Consider the following 18,255-nt stretch of genomic DNA (forward strand, 5'->3'; position numbering starts at 1 on the left):
TTATGGTATACCCACACCTCCAGAAGATATCAGAGGAGTTCACAACCTTATGGAGAGGGCAGCAGCCAAATTACATAACTAGCACCCTAAGGAAACTATAACTCATGCCCACAACATGCAAGTCTTTTCTTCAATAATTTGACTACTGTTTTATTCATTTTTTAATGACTTTATAGAAGTTGTCATGAGTGCTGTAATATCCGGTGTAATTAGCAGTGCATGGGGAGGGTGCGAGTTATAATTACTTGAAAAACTCTTACTATAACTGATGAATTTCGATGGTTTTGCACAAGTAACTTCAGAACCTAACTGTAACGTCCTGGTAACCTTTATTTTTTTGTGAATTTCTATGTTTTTTTTTAAGGTAAAGGCATTTTAATTACTATGGGGGTCATTCTGACCTTGGCGGTCTTTTCGCAAGACCGCCGAGTTACCGCCGCGGTGAAGACCACCGACCGCGGCGGTATGCCGCTGTGCGCATTCTGACCGCTGGGAGCGTTCCGCCGGAAAACCGCCAGCAGCCACACTGGCGGTCGGCGGGAAAGTGGAGACTGGTCAACCTCCACCGCCACGCCAGCAGAACACCGCCCACAGAATTACGACCCACATTTCTGTGTGGCGGTCTTCTGTTGGCGGTCTTCTGTTGGCGGTCACCTCCCCATGGCTCCTGTCACCTCCCGGAGGACCAACGCACAAGGTAAGTTGATCGTCCGTGAGGGGAGGGGGTGGGGGGGTGTTGTGTGATGTGTGCGTGCATGGGGGTGTGAGTGTGAGTGTGTAGAGGGGGTGTGTGAGTGCGTGCATGCGGGCGGGGAGTGCTGCTGTGCCTATGGGCAATGTGTGTAGTTCGGCGGGTGCGCATGTCGGCATGTATGTGTGCGGGTATGTGTCCCCGTTGTGTATGTGTGTGTGTAGGGGGTGTGTATGTGTGTATGTCGGGGTGCGTGTATGTGCATGTCGGGGTGGGGGTGGGGAGGGGGTTCGTACCACCTCTGGGGGGTGGCAGGGGGGTGGAGGGTGTGGGGGGAGGACTCGGGGGGCAGTGGGGGGTGGGGGAGACCCCTATCAGTGCCAGGGAAGGAATTCCCTGGCCCCGATAGTGCCTACCGCCATGGTTCGCATGGCGGTTCCCGAACGTCAGAAACCGCGGCGGTAAGCAGGGTCATGATACCGTTGGCGGTCTTGGGTCGACCGCCGGACCGGAGTGCGCAGACTCCAGCCCGTCGGTCATGACCGCCGTGGCTGTCGGAGTGGGGAAGTGGCGGTCGGTCGCGGCGGTGACCGCCGCGGTCAGAATGCCATTTTTAATACCGCCGGTCTGTTCGCAGTCCGACCGCCGCCTCTCCGCCGACCGCCAAGGTCAGAATGAGGGCCTATATGTGTAAACAACTACTGCCGCGCATGCCCTGCTGCCAACCCCTCATAACCACCAAACTCTGTGTCGCGCACGGGCAAAGGGTCTGTCTCTCTGGGTGTGAGAATAAGTGTGAGAGGATGTCTCTGGGTATAAGTGTCTGGGTGGGAGAGTGGTTTGTGATGGTCTGAGTGGTTCTGCGATTGGATGTATGATCTTATGAGTGGGTCTGTGAGTGGATGTGTCAGTGTCTGAGTGGGTCTGCGAGTGGGTGTGTCAGTGTCTGAGTGGGACTGTGACTGGGTGCGTGTGGGTCTGAGTGGGTCTCTGAGTGGGTGCATGATTGGGTCTGTAAGTGGGTAAGTGAGGATTTGAGTAGGTATGTGAGTGGGTGCATGAGAGGGTCTGTGAGTGGGTTCATGAGTGCCTAAGAGGGTCTGTGAGTGGGTTGTGAGAGTCTGAGTGGGTGTGTGAGTGGATGTGTGATGGTCTGAATGGGTCTGTGAGTGGGTGTGGCAGTATCTGAGTGGGTTAGTTAGTGGGTGTGTCAGTTTCTGAATAGGTCTGTGACTGGGTGTGTGAGGGTCTGAGTGGGTCTGTGACTGGTTGCTTGAGTGTCTGAGTGGGTCTGCAAGTGAGTACGTGAGGGTCTGAGTGAGTACATGAGTGGGTCTGTGAGTGGGTGCATGAGGGTCTGAGTGGGTCTCTGAATGGGTGTGTGAGGGTCTGAGTGGGTCTGCATGGATGTGTTACGTCTGAACGAGACTGTGAGTGGGTGTGTCAGTGTTTGAGTGGGTCTGTGAGTGGGTGTATCAGGGTCTGAGTGAGTCTGTGAGTGAGTGCATCAGAGTCTGAGTGTCCGAGTGGGTATGTCAGTGTTTGGGTCAGTGAGTGGGTGCGTAAGGGTCTGAGTGGGTCTGTGAGTGGGTGCGCAAGGGTCTGAGTGGGACTGTGAGTGGTTGCACAAGGGTCTGAAAGGGTGTGTGAGTGGGAGAAAAAGTTTGAAAGAGAGAAATTGAGAGAGAGAGAGAGAGAGAGAGAGAGAGAGAGAAAGAGAGAGAGAGAGAGAGAGAGAGAGAGAGAGAGAGAGAGAGAGAGAGAGAGAGAGAGAGAGATAGAGGGTTTTTAGGCTTTCATGACTGATATACTTAGAATGAGATATTCCTGGACAATTTGATAAGAAAAATGTATTTGTCAAGTAAAAATAGCGAGATGGCCTTTCAGAATGTACCTTAAATATTTGAAGTTGAAAATAAATTAAATCAGAGAAATTACCACTGATACTCCTAGACTGGAAACTTCAACCTTCAGGTTGAGGGTCTGAGAACTTAACCACTAGGCCACAGGTGCCTTCAATGCTTATTATCTCTCTGTCTCTTTCTGTCTGTCTGTCTGTCTCTTTCTCTCTCTCTCTCTCTCTCTCTCTCTTTCTCTCTCTTCCATCCTGAGGTCCTAGCTGGCTCCCCAAGGCCTGTGCGAGCCGCCTTCCATGCTTGCAGGAGCAATGTTTTCATCTGTCTTTCCCGCATGCATATATGTTTGACGGCTCTCTCTTGCAGAAAGTGGAGTTTGTTTGCTTTTGCTTGGTGGGATCTGACAGCTACCACCAAGCAAAAGCAAACAATTATATCCCAGCTGTGAGCACCCTGGGACATAGCAGGAGCCGGCCCTAGGGGGTGGTGGTCCCCAGAGCCATCTGTGGCTTCTCGACTGTGCATTTAGCCCCAGGGAGGTGGTGGTCCCCGGAGCTGCAAGGGTCCGACACAGACCCACTTTCTTTTTTTTCATATTTACCCCCAGGGAGGTGGCGGCCACAGAGATGCAGGGGGGCTGGGTGCCCCCCGCATTTGATTTATAATGAGTGCCCGGGGAGGCAGTGGCCCCTGGGGCTGCGTCAAAAACATTAGACCTGGTGAGGTGTCTACAAAGGACTGCCTGGTTAAGAAGAAAAAAAGTACCTGTACCTGTTTATACTGCAGCCAGTGGATGAACAATGGCTGCAGAGACCAGAAACTATACTTCATCCAAGCTCCATGAACGACAGATGCCAGCAAGCGCCGAAGAGAAAGTGGAAGCAGCAGGATGCTCTGACCAGTCAGAAGCAAGTTGACAACAACGTGGGAGCCAACCAATGGTGAGTAACAGTATGGGGTGGACTGTAAACCCGTTTTGAGGTTTTTTTTTTCACAAAGCTTTCAAGCTTTCACTGACACCACATGCACGCTGGGCAGGCTACATCCCAAAAGCTATAGGTCTGCAAAGTTTCATGGAGATTTGCTAAACTGCACAAAATGACTAACAGATAAAAATCTGAGGAATCCCCATCTCTGGGAATCCTAACTATAACTACAGAGTGGCTACCACCACTCTGTAACATATCCATATATATATAACAGGCATCTGTGTAGCTGTAAAGTGTTGGCGTTTTTGTCAACATAACTTTTTGCAATTTGCAGTACAGTTAATTGGTGCCAGAAAAATTAACATAACTAATTTTCACTCAGGTTAGAGGAAGCCTCTGCAAGCAGCTCACTTGGGGGTATCCAAATTTGCTACCTTGGTCTTTAGGAATTTCATGGCTGCCTGCGCTGTCTGCAAAGACATGAGTCTTCCCTTCAAGGGTAAACTTGATTTTGGCTCAGTATAGCATTGCGCAGTTCATGTATAGTTGCTTGACTTCCTTTCTCTTATTGGTGAAGGGGTGGAGTACCTCCTCTACTGCTGCAGTTAAGCCTAGGAAAAGGGATATAAGATACCTTTATCTATCAGCTCCCAATTTCCATTGTCAGCTGCAGTTCTGTGTACCAATTCCTAAGGATTAAAAGATGGGCTATTGGTCTCAAGGAAGCACACTTAGCAAGCAGCAGGGCCAAAGAACGCAAGCTCTTTCTACAATTAATATTTATGAAGACTGAGCCCTGTTGGACAGCTCAATTATCTGTTTTTTCATCAGTGTTTCTATTCTGCCAGTGTTGGTAATGGGTATATTATTCCTGTGGGACCAGGTCTCCAAGACTTCATGTGTTGAGTAAGTAACTTCTAAAACTCTCTTGAGAAGCTTTCCCTCCGCATGGGAGAATCATCTTCCTTATCCAAATTATGACACTCTACCATATAAATGTTACCAACTTGTTCATCCAGCCTATCTTTCATGTGGCCTATTCATACTGTAAGTGTGTCTATCTTGCTCTGTGTCGTATGCAGGATTTTCTGCATGTCTATCAGTAAGGCTTTCACTTCTGTATCAGTGAGTGCATTCAACTGGGGCAATGGCAGCAGCCTGGTCATTCAGGTGTCGTAATTTGACTCTTGCTCTAAGACTGCTGGTTTAAGGATGACAGTACTTATTTTTGTAGGCGAGTCTGCCAGTCCCACAACAAGTCAGAACTGTTGTCCCAACCCTCCCGGCTCACAAGCAGCACCTCATCAAAGACCCAATCAGTAAAAGGTGATTTGTGGCAGCCTTTATGCAGGGACTCAAGAGTGTGACATCTCCGGGAGTGTTGTGGTTAAACGGAGATTACCCCTTACTCACATGAACAACATGTCTCAATCAAACACAGGCAATGAAGGAGATGCAGTAACGTTTTCAATAGGTTTTAATAACAAAACTGCAATCTACTATAAGTTGCCTGGGCTGCAATGATAAGGATAATAAATAATGCAAGAAAAAGAATTGTGAACACGAAAGTCATTAATACAAAAAACCCCACCACCTTGCAATAACATAAAATGACATGAGATATGAAATATGTCTTACTACCCTAGCATGATGAACATAGGGCCAGATGTAGCAAAATACCAAATTGCGACTTGCAATTTGCGAGTCCCTGCGACTCGCAAATTGCAAGTCGCAACTTGGTATGCAGAAAGGTGTCTCAGACACCTTCTGCGAGTCGCTATGGGGTCGCAAAGACCCACCTCATTAATATTAATGAGGTGGGTCGTAATTTGCGCCCCCATAGCGACTCTGGGCACTCACGGGGATGGAGGCCTGCTGGGAACAGCAGACCTCCATGTCCGTGACTGCTTTTAAATAAAGCAGTTTTTTTTTTCCAAGTGTAGCCTGTTTTCCTTAAAGGAAAACGAGCTGCACTTAGAAAAAAAAAACGAAACCTTTTGTTTCGGATTTTTTCAGGGCAGGTAGTGGTCCCTTGGACCACTGCCTGCTCTGAAAAAATATTTTTGGGTCCAGTCACAAAGGGGAAGGGGTCCCATGGGGACCCCTTCCCGTTTGCGAGTGGGTTACCATCCACTTCAAGCCAGCTGCGGCCAGAACATAATATTCTACTGTTAAGGACTGCTTTAGATCACAATTCCTCCTCTACATGACCGAATTTCCCTCCAGATGGTATGGTGAGGAATGATGGAGTTCAACACCCCTGTATCGCTGAATGCATTAGAGCCAAAAGCAGGAACCTGGTCCAAATGGAATGCTTCAACTGCATATGTACCGATAAAGATCAGCAAGTCTTTGATAACAGTTCAAGCGTCAGCCGACCACTGAGGCCACACCCACAGGAATCTAGAACAAGAATCTACAGTGACTAAGATGTATTTGTATGCACCATCATGTTGAAGGGGACCGCAGTGGTCCAGGTACACACACTGTAGTGGCCTGTTGGACACTAAGGGCCAGATGTAGGAAGGCTTTTGCGCCTCGCAAGCGGCGAAAAACGCCGTTTGCGAGGCGCAAACGCCCTTACGCGATGCAGAAACACATTTTGCGAGTCGGTACTGACTCGCAAAATGTGTTTCAGACTCGCAAATAGGAAGGGGTGTTCCCTTCCTATTTGCGAGTCGCACCGCGATGTAAAGTTGATTTATGACCTCGAAAGCGGTCGCAAATCAACTCGCAGTTACCATCCACTTGAAGTGGATGGTAACTCATTCGCAAACGGGAAGGGGTCCCCATGGGACCCCTTCCCCTTTGTGAATGCTCACAAAAATATTTTTTCAGAGCAGGCAGTGGTCCTATTGTCACTGTCACTGCAACCACAGAAGCCATAGCTACTGCAGATTTGGCTGCTTTATCAGCCAACTTGTTGCCGATAACGTGTACTCCCACACGTTGGTGGCCCAATATATGTACAACATGGACAGAAGGAAGCTTATCCTTAAGATCAGCCACCCTCCTCCACAGAGTTCTGTGTTTTATGGTGTTCCCTTTAGATTCTCTAAACCCATTCAATTTCCAATGATAAAGATATTTGTTGTAGGACTGGACGCAGAAGTATGAGTCACAGGCAACCAAAGTCAGTAGTCCTGGCCCTGTGTGTTCTAGCGCTAGGATAAGGGCTTTGAGTTCAACCAGGTGGGCTGTGCAGTTCCATAGGGTCTGTGCGTGGGTATTAGGAGGGTGGAATACACCATCCTTAATCACTCCGTTCACAGTTGCGCAAGCAACTGAGTATTGATGTTTGGCACCTACAGCTGGTTGTACTAAAAAATCCGTGTAAATGACAGCATGGTATCTGTCAAGTGGCAAAATATCTAAGGGTGTGGGGTAATCCTGTTCGCATTGGAGAAATTCTTGTGCCTGAAGTTTTGGATCAAAGATGTGGTCTACATCAGTGGTAGTCAGGAGGCTGCCCACTGAACCCAGCGTGGATGTAATGCTTTACCATTAGGAACCTTTGTTTGGTGACGGCCTCTAAGGCTGGCACCGGGGTAACAACAATAATGCGTTTCCCTTGGGCAACTGGTCTCTCCTTGATGACAGCCATCTGAACTGCAGTTAGATTTTTTTCTGTGGGTGCAAAACGCTGTTCTGCATTAGAGTATAAATGTGATGTATATGCTATGGGCACCGTGTCTCCTTCATTAAAGGTGACATAAGTGAACCCAATGGCACCAGCAATTATTCTGATGACCAAATTTGTCTTGTTATCACAGGGGTGCAAGTGTTTTGCTTCTAGCATGTCCTGTTGTAGTCCTCTAAGGGTGCGTGTGTTCTACTGTCCAGTGTCTGCTAGAAAAATCAGGCCTATTAAGTCATAAAGTGGCTTGATACATTGTGCATAGTCAGGAATGTAAGTTCTGCCAAAGGTGAAGAAACCAAGGGGGTCATTACAACATTGGCGGCGCTGTGCGGCCGCCAATGCGGCCGCACTCCCGCGGTCCCCATTACAACATCCCCACTGGGCCGGCGGGCGCAAACCTAGTTTACGGCCACCGGCCCAGCGGGGATGCGGCTGCAACATAGGAGCCTGCTCCTAATGGAGCCGGCGGTGTTGCGGCCGTGCGACGGGTGCAGTAGCACCCGTCACGCTTTTCACTGTCTGCTATGCCCCCAGGGGCCCCAGGACTCCCCTTACCGCCAGCCTCTTCCTGGCGGTGCAAACCGCCAGAAACAGGCTGGCGGTAGGGGAGTCATAATCACCAGGGCAGCGCTGCTTGCAGCGCTGCCCTGGCAGATTATCACCGCCGGGGATAAAATGGCAGGAAACCGCCGGCGGTAGCAAAATACATCGGGAGGCACCGCCAGCCTGTTGGCGGTGCTCCCGTCGTTTTGGCCCAGAGGTTGTAATACCGCCAGGGTCATAATGACCACCCAAGTAACGACTGTAGTTTCTTGATTGTATTTGGTGGTTGGAGTTGAGCACATTTTTCTAGAAAGTGCGGGCCAGGCTCTTGCCCGTGTTTGCTAGCTTGTATCCCACGAATAATAAGCTGAGAAAGGCTATTTTAGTTTTCCTAAAATTACATTTGTAACCAATGGCTGCGAATCCTAAAACAGTCTGATCAACCCCGGCAAGATGAATTTGAGGTCATCATCTTCGGAATAGATGTCATCTATGTAAGACAACACCTCAGAATCAATATCAAGTAATATGGGTGTTACAAAGGCTGAGAACCTCCCTGGGCTGTAATTGTAGCCTCGGGGCAAACAGCAGAAGCGTTTTGGTGAGCCAAATGAGAATGCACTCAGGTCTCGACTTTCGTGTGCTAAGTTCTGACAAAAAAAAGCGTTGTTGATATCCAAGGTTGTTTTATATTTTTTGTGCACTATGTTATTAATAAGTGCTGTGCTGTGTGAATTTTGTATAGCATATGTATGTGTATGGCTGTTTAAGTGTCTGTAATCTAAGACTATTCGATACGAATGGTCTGGCTTTGCAATGGGGAATAATGGGTTATTTATTGCAGAGACCCAGCGCACAATTACTCCTTGGTACTCGAGCTGAGTGAAGATCTCCCTCAAAGGAGCTTTAGCTTCATGTTTAACAGGATATTGTGGCTGAGGCTGGGGTGTAGACCTAATAAGTATTACATGGCAAGGTGAGTTCTTGTCCCAACCTACCTGATTGCGGTACAATGCAGGTGCCGGCGCTAAAGCCCATTTGACGGCGTAGGCTTGTTTTACCGCTTCTGGAACAAGTTCAAAGAAAGAAGGCAAAATGACATCTTCCCCATGTGGGAGCTAACGGACATGATCAGGTGGCCAGTGCCTCTCAGCCAGCAGTATATCACAACTAAGTTCATCCCAGAATATCACACCAATGGTGCGCTCCACGTCTCCCTCAATTTCGATTTTTAAATGATAAACACTGTTGGGTGCGAGGACGCACCCATCCGCAGTCTCAACTGCAATGTAATCACTAGTTGCTGTCGCATCCAGATGATCTTTCAGACTCTGGCGACATTTTGTGACCTCTGCTGCGCTAACAGTGCCACTGCCCACATCTTGTTCTTCAGCAATGTTCTAAAGTGTACTGGCATTTTTAATTGAAAGTGCTGCCACCATTTTCTTTTTAACCTGTGGCCTTTGTTGTGGGGACTTGTCTTCTTTTTTGTCTGAAGATTATGGTGAGTCTTTCTTCTGTTTCACGTAGTCAGGATGTCACTCTGAACTTACCTCATATGCGAGTAGCCCATTGATAAACACATGAGCTGTGCCCTAGCACCAGCCAGGCTTTACTCTAGCCCAGACTCTCTCTCTCTCTCTCTCTCTCTCTCTCTCTCTCTCTCTCTCTCTCTCTCTCTCTCTCTCTCTCTCTCTCTCTCTCTCTCTCACACACTCTTTCTCTCTCTTTCACACAACTCCATGCTGGGCACAGGACAAGGTCTAGTCACTCCTACAGCGACAGAGCCTTATGTCACTTCCAGGTATCCCTGGAATCAGGCTCCTCCTCTTGACGAGGAATCCTTGCCTGGTCCTGTACCACCTGCAGCTAGCTTCTGGTAGGACTGTCAAGCCCACTTTTCTAATTCCTGCCACTAAACAGCCTCCTCCACTGAAAGGGCACCTCAGCAGTCAACTGTGCTGTGGGTATAACTATTTGCTCAGTTGTCACTGATCTCAGATGTAGTGGGGGCTTAAACAATCTGGCCACTGTACGCAGGATCACCAGCTGTTGAAGGGAAGGTAGCAAGCCAATACAGGAGTGGATCTGTCTGACTAGATCCACAAGGCTGGCATGTTAGGCAAATGGAGCCCTCTTATAAAGCGGTGGTCTTAGTTGCTGGATCTCTGGTGCAACGTGGATTTTACATTTTAAATTAATCATCTTTTACCTGCCCTTGCACTGCATTCTGTGATAAAGGGTACATTTGGCTAGTTCAAATTGACAATACAGTTTTTGTCACTGTAGCTACATTCGTTTATGGCTCATTTTCAATATGGGGAGTCTGTAGCCCTAATATGTGTGCCTTTATACCAAGATGCATCCATGTCTTTGTAAGGTGATGTTCTATTCCTCAATTATGAGATGTTATTTAATGTTTATGCCTATCAATGATGATCCCATAATGAAGAACAGGCGATTTACTCCTAAACCTCTCAGATCAACTAAAAAACTGTTCCTACCTCTGCAGACCAAACAGTCTACGTGCTTATCTATCTATCATAATTTTCTACCAAGTAGGAACAGTACAAGTCATGCTCTGAATACAAACGGATCTCACCTGTCGACAAACACGGGACTTCTCCAAGAGAAAGTGTTCAATTCGAGCTCCCTCAATCACTTGGTTGCTGTTAAAGTGGATTTCAATGTACTTTCCAAAACGGCTGGAGTTGTCATTGCGGATGGTCTTGGCATTGCCAAAGGCTGGAATGCAAGTGGTAAAAAGATTACAAATTATATAGATAATGAAATCGGCCAACAGGTATGAAATAAATGTAAAGCTCTGCATGGGTCTCTAGGGCTGTGTACTTATCTATGGAAATGCTGGTCTTGAGTTAACATCTCTCAAAAAGTATGTGGGGTAGTGTGTACAATTCTGGTGAGGATTATGGGCTTCCTTTAGTTGTGTGTGAATTAATGGCCAATTTTACGTATTTCCATGACACACTGTAGATCCAGGCCCTGCTGCAGTTCTAACACTTGGTAGAGTTTCACTATATAATCATGTGTGTCCTGCTCCCCATGACACTACATGGGTTTATATGTACTGAGGTCTCAAGGATGTGCTTTTAGATCTCTAACTTATAGAGAAAGCTTTCAATCGACTTGCAGAACTGCAGGTTGAGGTGTATGTGTTCTGCATTGATCTCTCTGGATGCTGGTGAACTACTGCAAGTAAAAAGGAAAACTAGGACATCACTAAGTGGGACCCCTCAGCTTTGTAAAGATCAGGGCTCCTATGAGTGAAGGGAAAATGGGTGGACAAAGGAAATTGGGTTTCCGGCTTTAATGTGGCCTCAAGTAATATTTACCAAGTTCTTGTCCTACACACCCATCTAGAACACAGATGAATTCGCAAAACTAGTGGACCTGCATCTCGTGAAGGTAAAAGAGACATTATGCACAAATGCCCTAACTCTTAGAGGTTTATTTTACTTCAAAGAGAATTGTTTCATTTTCAAAATAAAGGTGTTGTTTCAGTTTTGATTGACTGTGGCATGTGTAATGTCTTTATAGACATTTTCTGGGTTTAGGAACATAATTTTCCTGTCGCTAAGAAATACACTCCTGTAGCTGTTGAAGCTATGGATGGAGCATTAGTCGCATCAGGATTAGTAACCAAACAGAATAGCCACCCACTTTGAGTCCATAACGTTCGACTTGATTTCATGTCCCCAAAATCTTGTAGTTAGCAACTTGACTAGATAAGCACAAGCCATTTATAAACTGGTCAGCTAGAACCTTACTTCTCAGTTCTGAATATTGTAAATGAGCATTGTTATCATCAACAATCCCACGAGATAGAAATTCCACAGAAGACCATCTAATGCTAAAGCAGAGATTATAGCCAAAACCTTCAGGATTCCAGAAACATATCACAAATTTGCAGAGTTTTTAACTAAAGGAAAGATAAATGCAACTGTTCAACTGCACCATTGAATTAACTGCTAACTTCTGAAGCAGTTATTCCTTTTGTCTGTTTTTTTCTTGATCACGTTAGGAAAAAGAAGCACATAAGAAATACCTTTATATCTATTTAAAGAATGGAATAATAAACGTATCCAAGTCTTCCTATGAGTGCTTCACTGTGTTTTGTACCAAAGAATAATTAATCTGAACTGAAACCATGCGTAGATTATAAGGTTTAAATCAAGTGCGCAGAAAGGAGTGTACCATTTACCCTAAATAGCAGATATTCTGGAAGCTGTACAAGGAGTCAAGATCTTCATCAAATTGGATCTTAGAGGGGTGTATCATTTGCCACAAATAAGGTCAGAAGTTCAAGGAAATCACCTACTTAGATCTCTTTTTGGCTATTATGTATACCAGGCTATACTCTTTTGTCTCTACAATGCACCTTCTGGTTTCCAAAGGACCATAGACATCTTTTCAGATCTTCATTCACAGAGCATCACTCTATGATTGTTAGTCCCATCACTGATCTAGTAAAGAATATTTAAAGTTTTCTTGGAATCAATCCACTAATCTGTCAGAGAAGTAGACCTGAAAGAGAATTAGACCTGAAGTACTTAGAAAGTAAAATATCAACTCAGGCTATGGTAGTTGGATGGAGGAATCCAGAAAAATTTCCGTATATTGAGGCTCTACTTAATCCAAGATTAAGAAATTTAGGGGGTCATTACAACCCTGGCGGTACAAGACCGCCAGGGCTGAAATGACGGAAGCACTGCCAACAGGCTGGCGGTGCTTCCCTGGTCATTACAACTGCGGCGGAAGCACTGCGGTCGCACCACCGGGGCCGGCGGTTTCCCGCCACAATGGCCCCGGCGGTAGTAATCCGCCAGGGCAGCGCTGCCCAGGGGATTACGAGTCCCCCTACTGCCAGCCATTTCCGAAAAGGCTGGCGGCACGGGGAGTCGCGGGGCCCCTGGGGCATGGGCAGTGCAGGGGCCCCCTGATAGGACCCCATGCAGCTTTTCACTGTCTGCTATGCAACTGCACCTGTCACATGGCCGCAACACCGCCGGCTCCATTTGGAGCCGGTTCCTATGTTGCGGCCGAGATCCCTGCCGGCCCAGCGGGGATCTCATAATGACCGCGGCAGGGGTGCGGCTGCATTGGCGGCCACCCGGCGGTCAGATCTTGGCGGGCGGCTGTAGCCGCCCACCAAGGTCATAATGAGGGCCTTAGTGTTACAGTTCCAAATTGGGCTGAACCCGGGCTATATGGATCCTAAAGCAAAAGCATTTCTTAAGGATAGCCAGGGCCTATGTACACGTGGTTTACAACAGAAATATACCATGCAACACTTACTTGTGGATTGTCAATGGTTCTTAGGAGTGCGCAAGAAGATTTTAAAACCTATTTTTAAGGAATATAATATTACTAATCGGGACGAAGCGCTTAGGTTGCTTATTGATATGAGATTTTTAAATGTAAACTGTGCACTGGGCCTATTTTTAAATGATTTAAGAAAGGAAATATCCAGACTTACAGGGGTTGATAGAAGGTAGGGAATAATGCAGAATGTAGAGTTTTAAATATTATAATTGATTATTATTATATTACTTGGTTGATGATATTTTAGAAAAATTTGCCACATTAGGAGAAGGCAAGAAATAAAATGTAGAGCACTTTATATTGAAAGTAGCACTTTATGAGAAAGTAAGGAATGGAGCCTTTTCAGAACTGTATATGAGATAAATTGGCTGGCATGTTGTACTTTATGAAACTGTAAGAACATGAACCATGGAGTAAGTAAAAGGGAAAAAAAGCTCTAAAGCTCATAATCGATTTGCCTAAAATTGCATTGGTGGATGGTATTCTAGAAAATCTTGCCATGCTATAACAAGGCACGAAGTAAAACGTGGAGCACTCTACATAGGAAATTGCACTTTATGAGATCGTAAGGACCAGAGTCTAATCAGAACTGTATGTGGGATAATCTAGTTGGCATGTTACACTTTTAGAAATTGTAAGAACTTGAATTTTAATCTAATGAATTATGTAACTAGAGTTGGTTAATAAGAATTAGAATGATTTAAGAACTTTTGTATGTTAATGTAATATGTAATAGAATAGGTTTAAATGAATGTGTACATTTTTATTGTCTTTAAACTTTTAAGGCTTATGCCAAATAAAAGAAATTTGAATTGATTGATTGAATCTGGACATCATTATATGAAATAAAAGTTTGTAAATGCCCTTATTTTAACAATGCTTTTCAATCTGGAAATTGATGTTTCTGACACAGCAATTGGAAGAGTACAGATTCAAGAAGATTCTAAAGGAACTGAGCATCCTGTGGCTTTATAGTCTTGGTGATTCTCTCCAGCTGAGTTACAGTACACCATTTCCACTAGGAGCTCGTTTCTGAGTCATTGTTTCTACAGATTACAGTATTGTAAAAGTGTTACAGCAGTCAGACTGCAGGAATAGCAGACAAGCAAGGTAGGCCTTCTATTTCAACCAATACGATTTTGTTATTTTCTACATTCGTAGTTATTGGGAAGTGATTACAAGTTCTCTGTCTCAGCAATTATTAGAAATACATTCCTCTAAATCTAAAGAAAGAATAGTTACTTTTAAAGTTTGCATTACAGCTTTGACAACTTCCTGGTTAGATCACGGTCAACAGGAAATTAAGGAAGTGATATATTACTAGTTTAATCAACGTGTTCATTTGTCAGATGGAAAATACTTTAGAGTGTACTCTTTTACTAAGGCAAATTGTTTATACCCACCAAAACACTTTGACAAAACATAATTCAGATGTTTCATGATAACCCAACAGCTGGTCATAAAGCCAGAATCTCGTAAGGTGGGAGATTTAGAGACCTTCCTTGCTTATGGATGTCATAGAGTATGTTACATTATATGAGAACTGCACACAACATAAAAGCAACACTCACCAGCATTTCTGGGATTCTTTTAAATGCTGGGGTACTACCAAGACCTTGGGAAATAATCGCTACAGATTTTATCATTGATCTCCCTCCATCTGGCATCTGAAGATTACACAAGCTTCATGGTTACCATTGATTGATATACCAAGATGGCTCATGTCTTGGCCATTTTTTCGGCCACTGAAATGTCTAGAATTTTTCTTCAAGGTATTTTGCAGCTTCACTCCCTGTCAAAAACTTTTTTGGTCAATGTCTGCAATATATTTCAAAATTCTGGAAATCCTTGTGAACTAAGTTATTAATATAGAGAGCATTAAATTCTGTTTTTCACCCTCAAGCAAATGGACAAACTGAACACTTGATTGGGACATTGGAGGAATATTTTTATGCTATACCACTGCAATTCAAGATAAATGAAAATAGTTACTTCAAACTGCAGAATTTGAATATATTAATTCTGTACATTTATCTACTGGGTTTCTCTGTTTGCTGCCCTCACTGGATGTCACTCTAGGACTATTCCAGAATTCCTGAAACTAAAAGCACAATTCCTGCTGTTCAGGAAGTCCTTGATAAATTAAATCAAACTAGGAAAATTCTAGTGTCTAATCTACAATTGGTTCAATTGCTCCCTATGTGATTGAAGTACTATTTTGTTCTTTTTAACTTTTAGTGCCATGCAAACAGAAGGCGTGTGACTGGCATAAACATGCCCAGCAGGACAAACACAATTACAAAGATGTATTTTCTTATAGTTAACTTTCTTTTATTTTGCCAAGTCTTCTTTTCTCACTTTGCAGTCATGTTTTCTTTTGTTTATACCCGTGAGTGCTGTTATCTTGTTCTAAATATTGTAAGGCTACAGTGTTTCTTACTTATGTGTAATTTATGAAATTATGCTTTAATACATAATTGTGCAGTAGACCCCAATCCACCCCACTCAATCCAAACCACCCCAGACCAATCCAATCCACACCACTCCAATCCAAACCACTCACTCCAATCTAATCCACTCCAATACACCACACTCTAGTCCTCCAAACCTACCCCACTCTAATCTGCCCAACGCCAATCTGACCCCTCTAATTTGCCCTCATCCAGCCCAAAACAGTTTGCCCCACCCCAATCCAAAACAATCTGCAACACTCCAAACTGACCCACTCCAGTCTAAAACAATCTGCCCCACTCCAATTCAAAACCATCTGCTCCACTTCAATTGAAAACAATGTGCTCCACTCCAATCTGCCTCACTAAAATCAAAAACATTCTGGCCCCCTCCAACGTACCTACTCCAATCCCAACCAATCTGCTCCACTCCGATCCAAAACAATCTGCTCCACTCCAATCTAAAACATTCCACCCCATCAAATCTGCCCCACTCCAATCTGGCCCACTCTAATCTGCCCCACTGCAATCTGCCCCACTCCAATCAACATCAATCCACCTCACACCAATCCACCCTACTCAATGCAATACACCACAGGCCAATCCAATCCACCTCACTCCAATCGAAACCACTCACCTCAATACAATCCACCCCAACCAACCACACCAATCCTGCCAGCCCACCGCACTCCAATCAAAACAATCTGCCCCACTGCAATCTTATACACTCTGCCCCACTCCAATCTAAATCAATCCGCCCCATATCATTCTGGCCCACTACAATCCAAAACAATATGCCCCACTCCAGTCTGTCCCTCTCCAACCTTCCCCACTCCAATGTGCTCCACTCAAATCCAAAAGAAGATGTCTCATTCCAATCCGCCCCACTCCAATCCAAAATAATGTACCCCAATCCAATTTGGTCCACTCTAACCTAAAACAACTTGCCCTTACAATCCGCCCCACTCCAATCCAAAACAACTTGCCCCACTCCAATCTGTCCCACTCCACTCCACCCCACTCCAAAACTATTTGCCTAATCTGCCACAATCCAATCTACCCCATTCCAATCCGAAACAATCTTCCCACTCCAATCTGCCCCACTCCAATTGACCCCACTCCAATTTTCCCCACTCCAGCCCACTACAATCTGCCCTGTTCTAGTCTGCCCCACTCCACTCCAAAACAATCTGCCCTACTCTATTCATCCCCATTCCAATCTGCCCCAATCCAACCCACCCCATTCCAATCTGCCCCATTCCAATCCGAAACAATCTGCCCAATCCAATCTGCCCACACTACAATTGGCCCCACTCTAATCTTCCCCACTCCCCCCACAACAATCTGCCCTGTTCTAGTCTGACCCACTCCAATCCAAAACAATCTGCCCCACTCCAATCTGCCCCACTCCAATCCACTTCACCCATGTCCACCCGCTCCATCCCAATTCATCCTACTCCAATCCACCACAATCCAACCCATACTAAACCAATCCACCACAGTCCACCCCACTCCAATCCAAAAACAATCTGCCCCACCCCAATCTGCCCCACTCCAATCTGCATCACACCAATTTGCCCCACTCCAATCCAAAACCATCTGCCCCCTCCAATCCAAAACATTCAGCCCCACTCACATCTGCCCCACTGTAATCCAAAACAATCTGCCCGACTCCAATCAAAAACAATGTGCCCCACTTTAGTCAGCCCCACTTTAATCCAAAACAGTCTTCCCCACTCTAATCCAAAACAATCTGCCCCACTCAATCCAAAACAATCTGCCCCACTCCAATCCAAAACCATCTGCTCCACTCCAATTCAAAACAATCTGCCCCCCTCCAATCCAAAACATTCAGCACCACTCACATCTGCCCCACTCCAATCCAAAACAATCTGCCCACTCAAATCCAAAACAATCTGCCCTACTCCAATCCAAAATAATATGCCCCGATTCAATCTGCCCCCACTCCCATCCAAAACAACGTGCTCCACTCCAGTCAACCTCACTGAAATCCAAAACAATCTATTGCACTCCAATCTTCACCACTCCAATCCAAGACAATCTTCCCCACTTCAATCTGCACCACTGTAATCCAAAACAATCCGCCCCACTCCAATCAGCCCCACTACAATCCACCCACTCCAATCCAGTCCATCTCACCCCAATCCAGTACACCACACTTCAGTCCAAAACACCCCACTTTAATTCCATCCACCCCACGCCAATCCAATCTACTACAATCCAGCCAAACCCAGTGTACCCCACTCCAATCCACCACACCCCACCACACTACAATCCATCCACCCAATCTACCTCAATCAAATCCACATCATCCCAAGGCGGTTCACAGCACCACACCCCAGTCCAATCTACCTCAATTCAATCAACACCACTCAATCCAATCCACCTTACTCCAATACAATCCACTCCACTGCAACCCATCCCACTTCACTCTAAACCACCCCACGTCAATCCAATCCACCTCGCTCCATTCCACCCCACTCCAATCCACCCTACCTCAATGCAATCCACTCTTCAAACTACCCCAATCCAAGACAACCCATCCCAATTCAATCCACTCCACCCCAATCCAAGCCAACCGACCCCACCTCAATCCAATCCACTCACCCCACTCTAATCCACCCCCACACCAATTCTATCCAACCCACCCTAATCCAATCCAACTCCTACTTCAATCCAATCGAATCCACCCCACCCCACTCCAATCTAATCCACTTCATACGGTTCACCCCACCCAGTCCAATCCACCCCACTCTATTGAAGACCAATTTATCCCACTCGC

The 18,255-nt window shown here is 45.7% G+C and overlaps 1 protein-coding gene across 2 annotated transcripts in view; it reads right to left on the minus strand.

Moving 5' to 3' along the window:
- Window positions 1-18,255, minus strand: part of MYO7B (myosin VIIB) — a 1,466,311-nt gene that overhangs the window by 878,942 nt on the left and 569,114 nt on the right. For both annotated transcript variants that reach the window (XM_069213753.1, XM_069213751.1), the window contains one exon: window positions 10,262-10,404. In XM_069213753.1, coding sequence (XP_069069854.1) covers window positions 10,262-10,404 — 143 coding nt within the window. The remainder of the gene's footprint in view (window positions 1-10,261; window positions 10,405-18,255) is intronic.

This window comes from Pleurodeles waltl, chromosome 11 (assembly GCF_031143425.1).
Source record: "Pleurodeles waltl isolate 20211129_DDA chromosome 11, aPleWal1.hap1.20221129, whole genome shotgun sequence".
NCBI lineage: Eukaryota > Metazoa > Chordata > Amphibia > Caudata > Salamandridae > Pleurodeles > Pleurodeles waltl.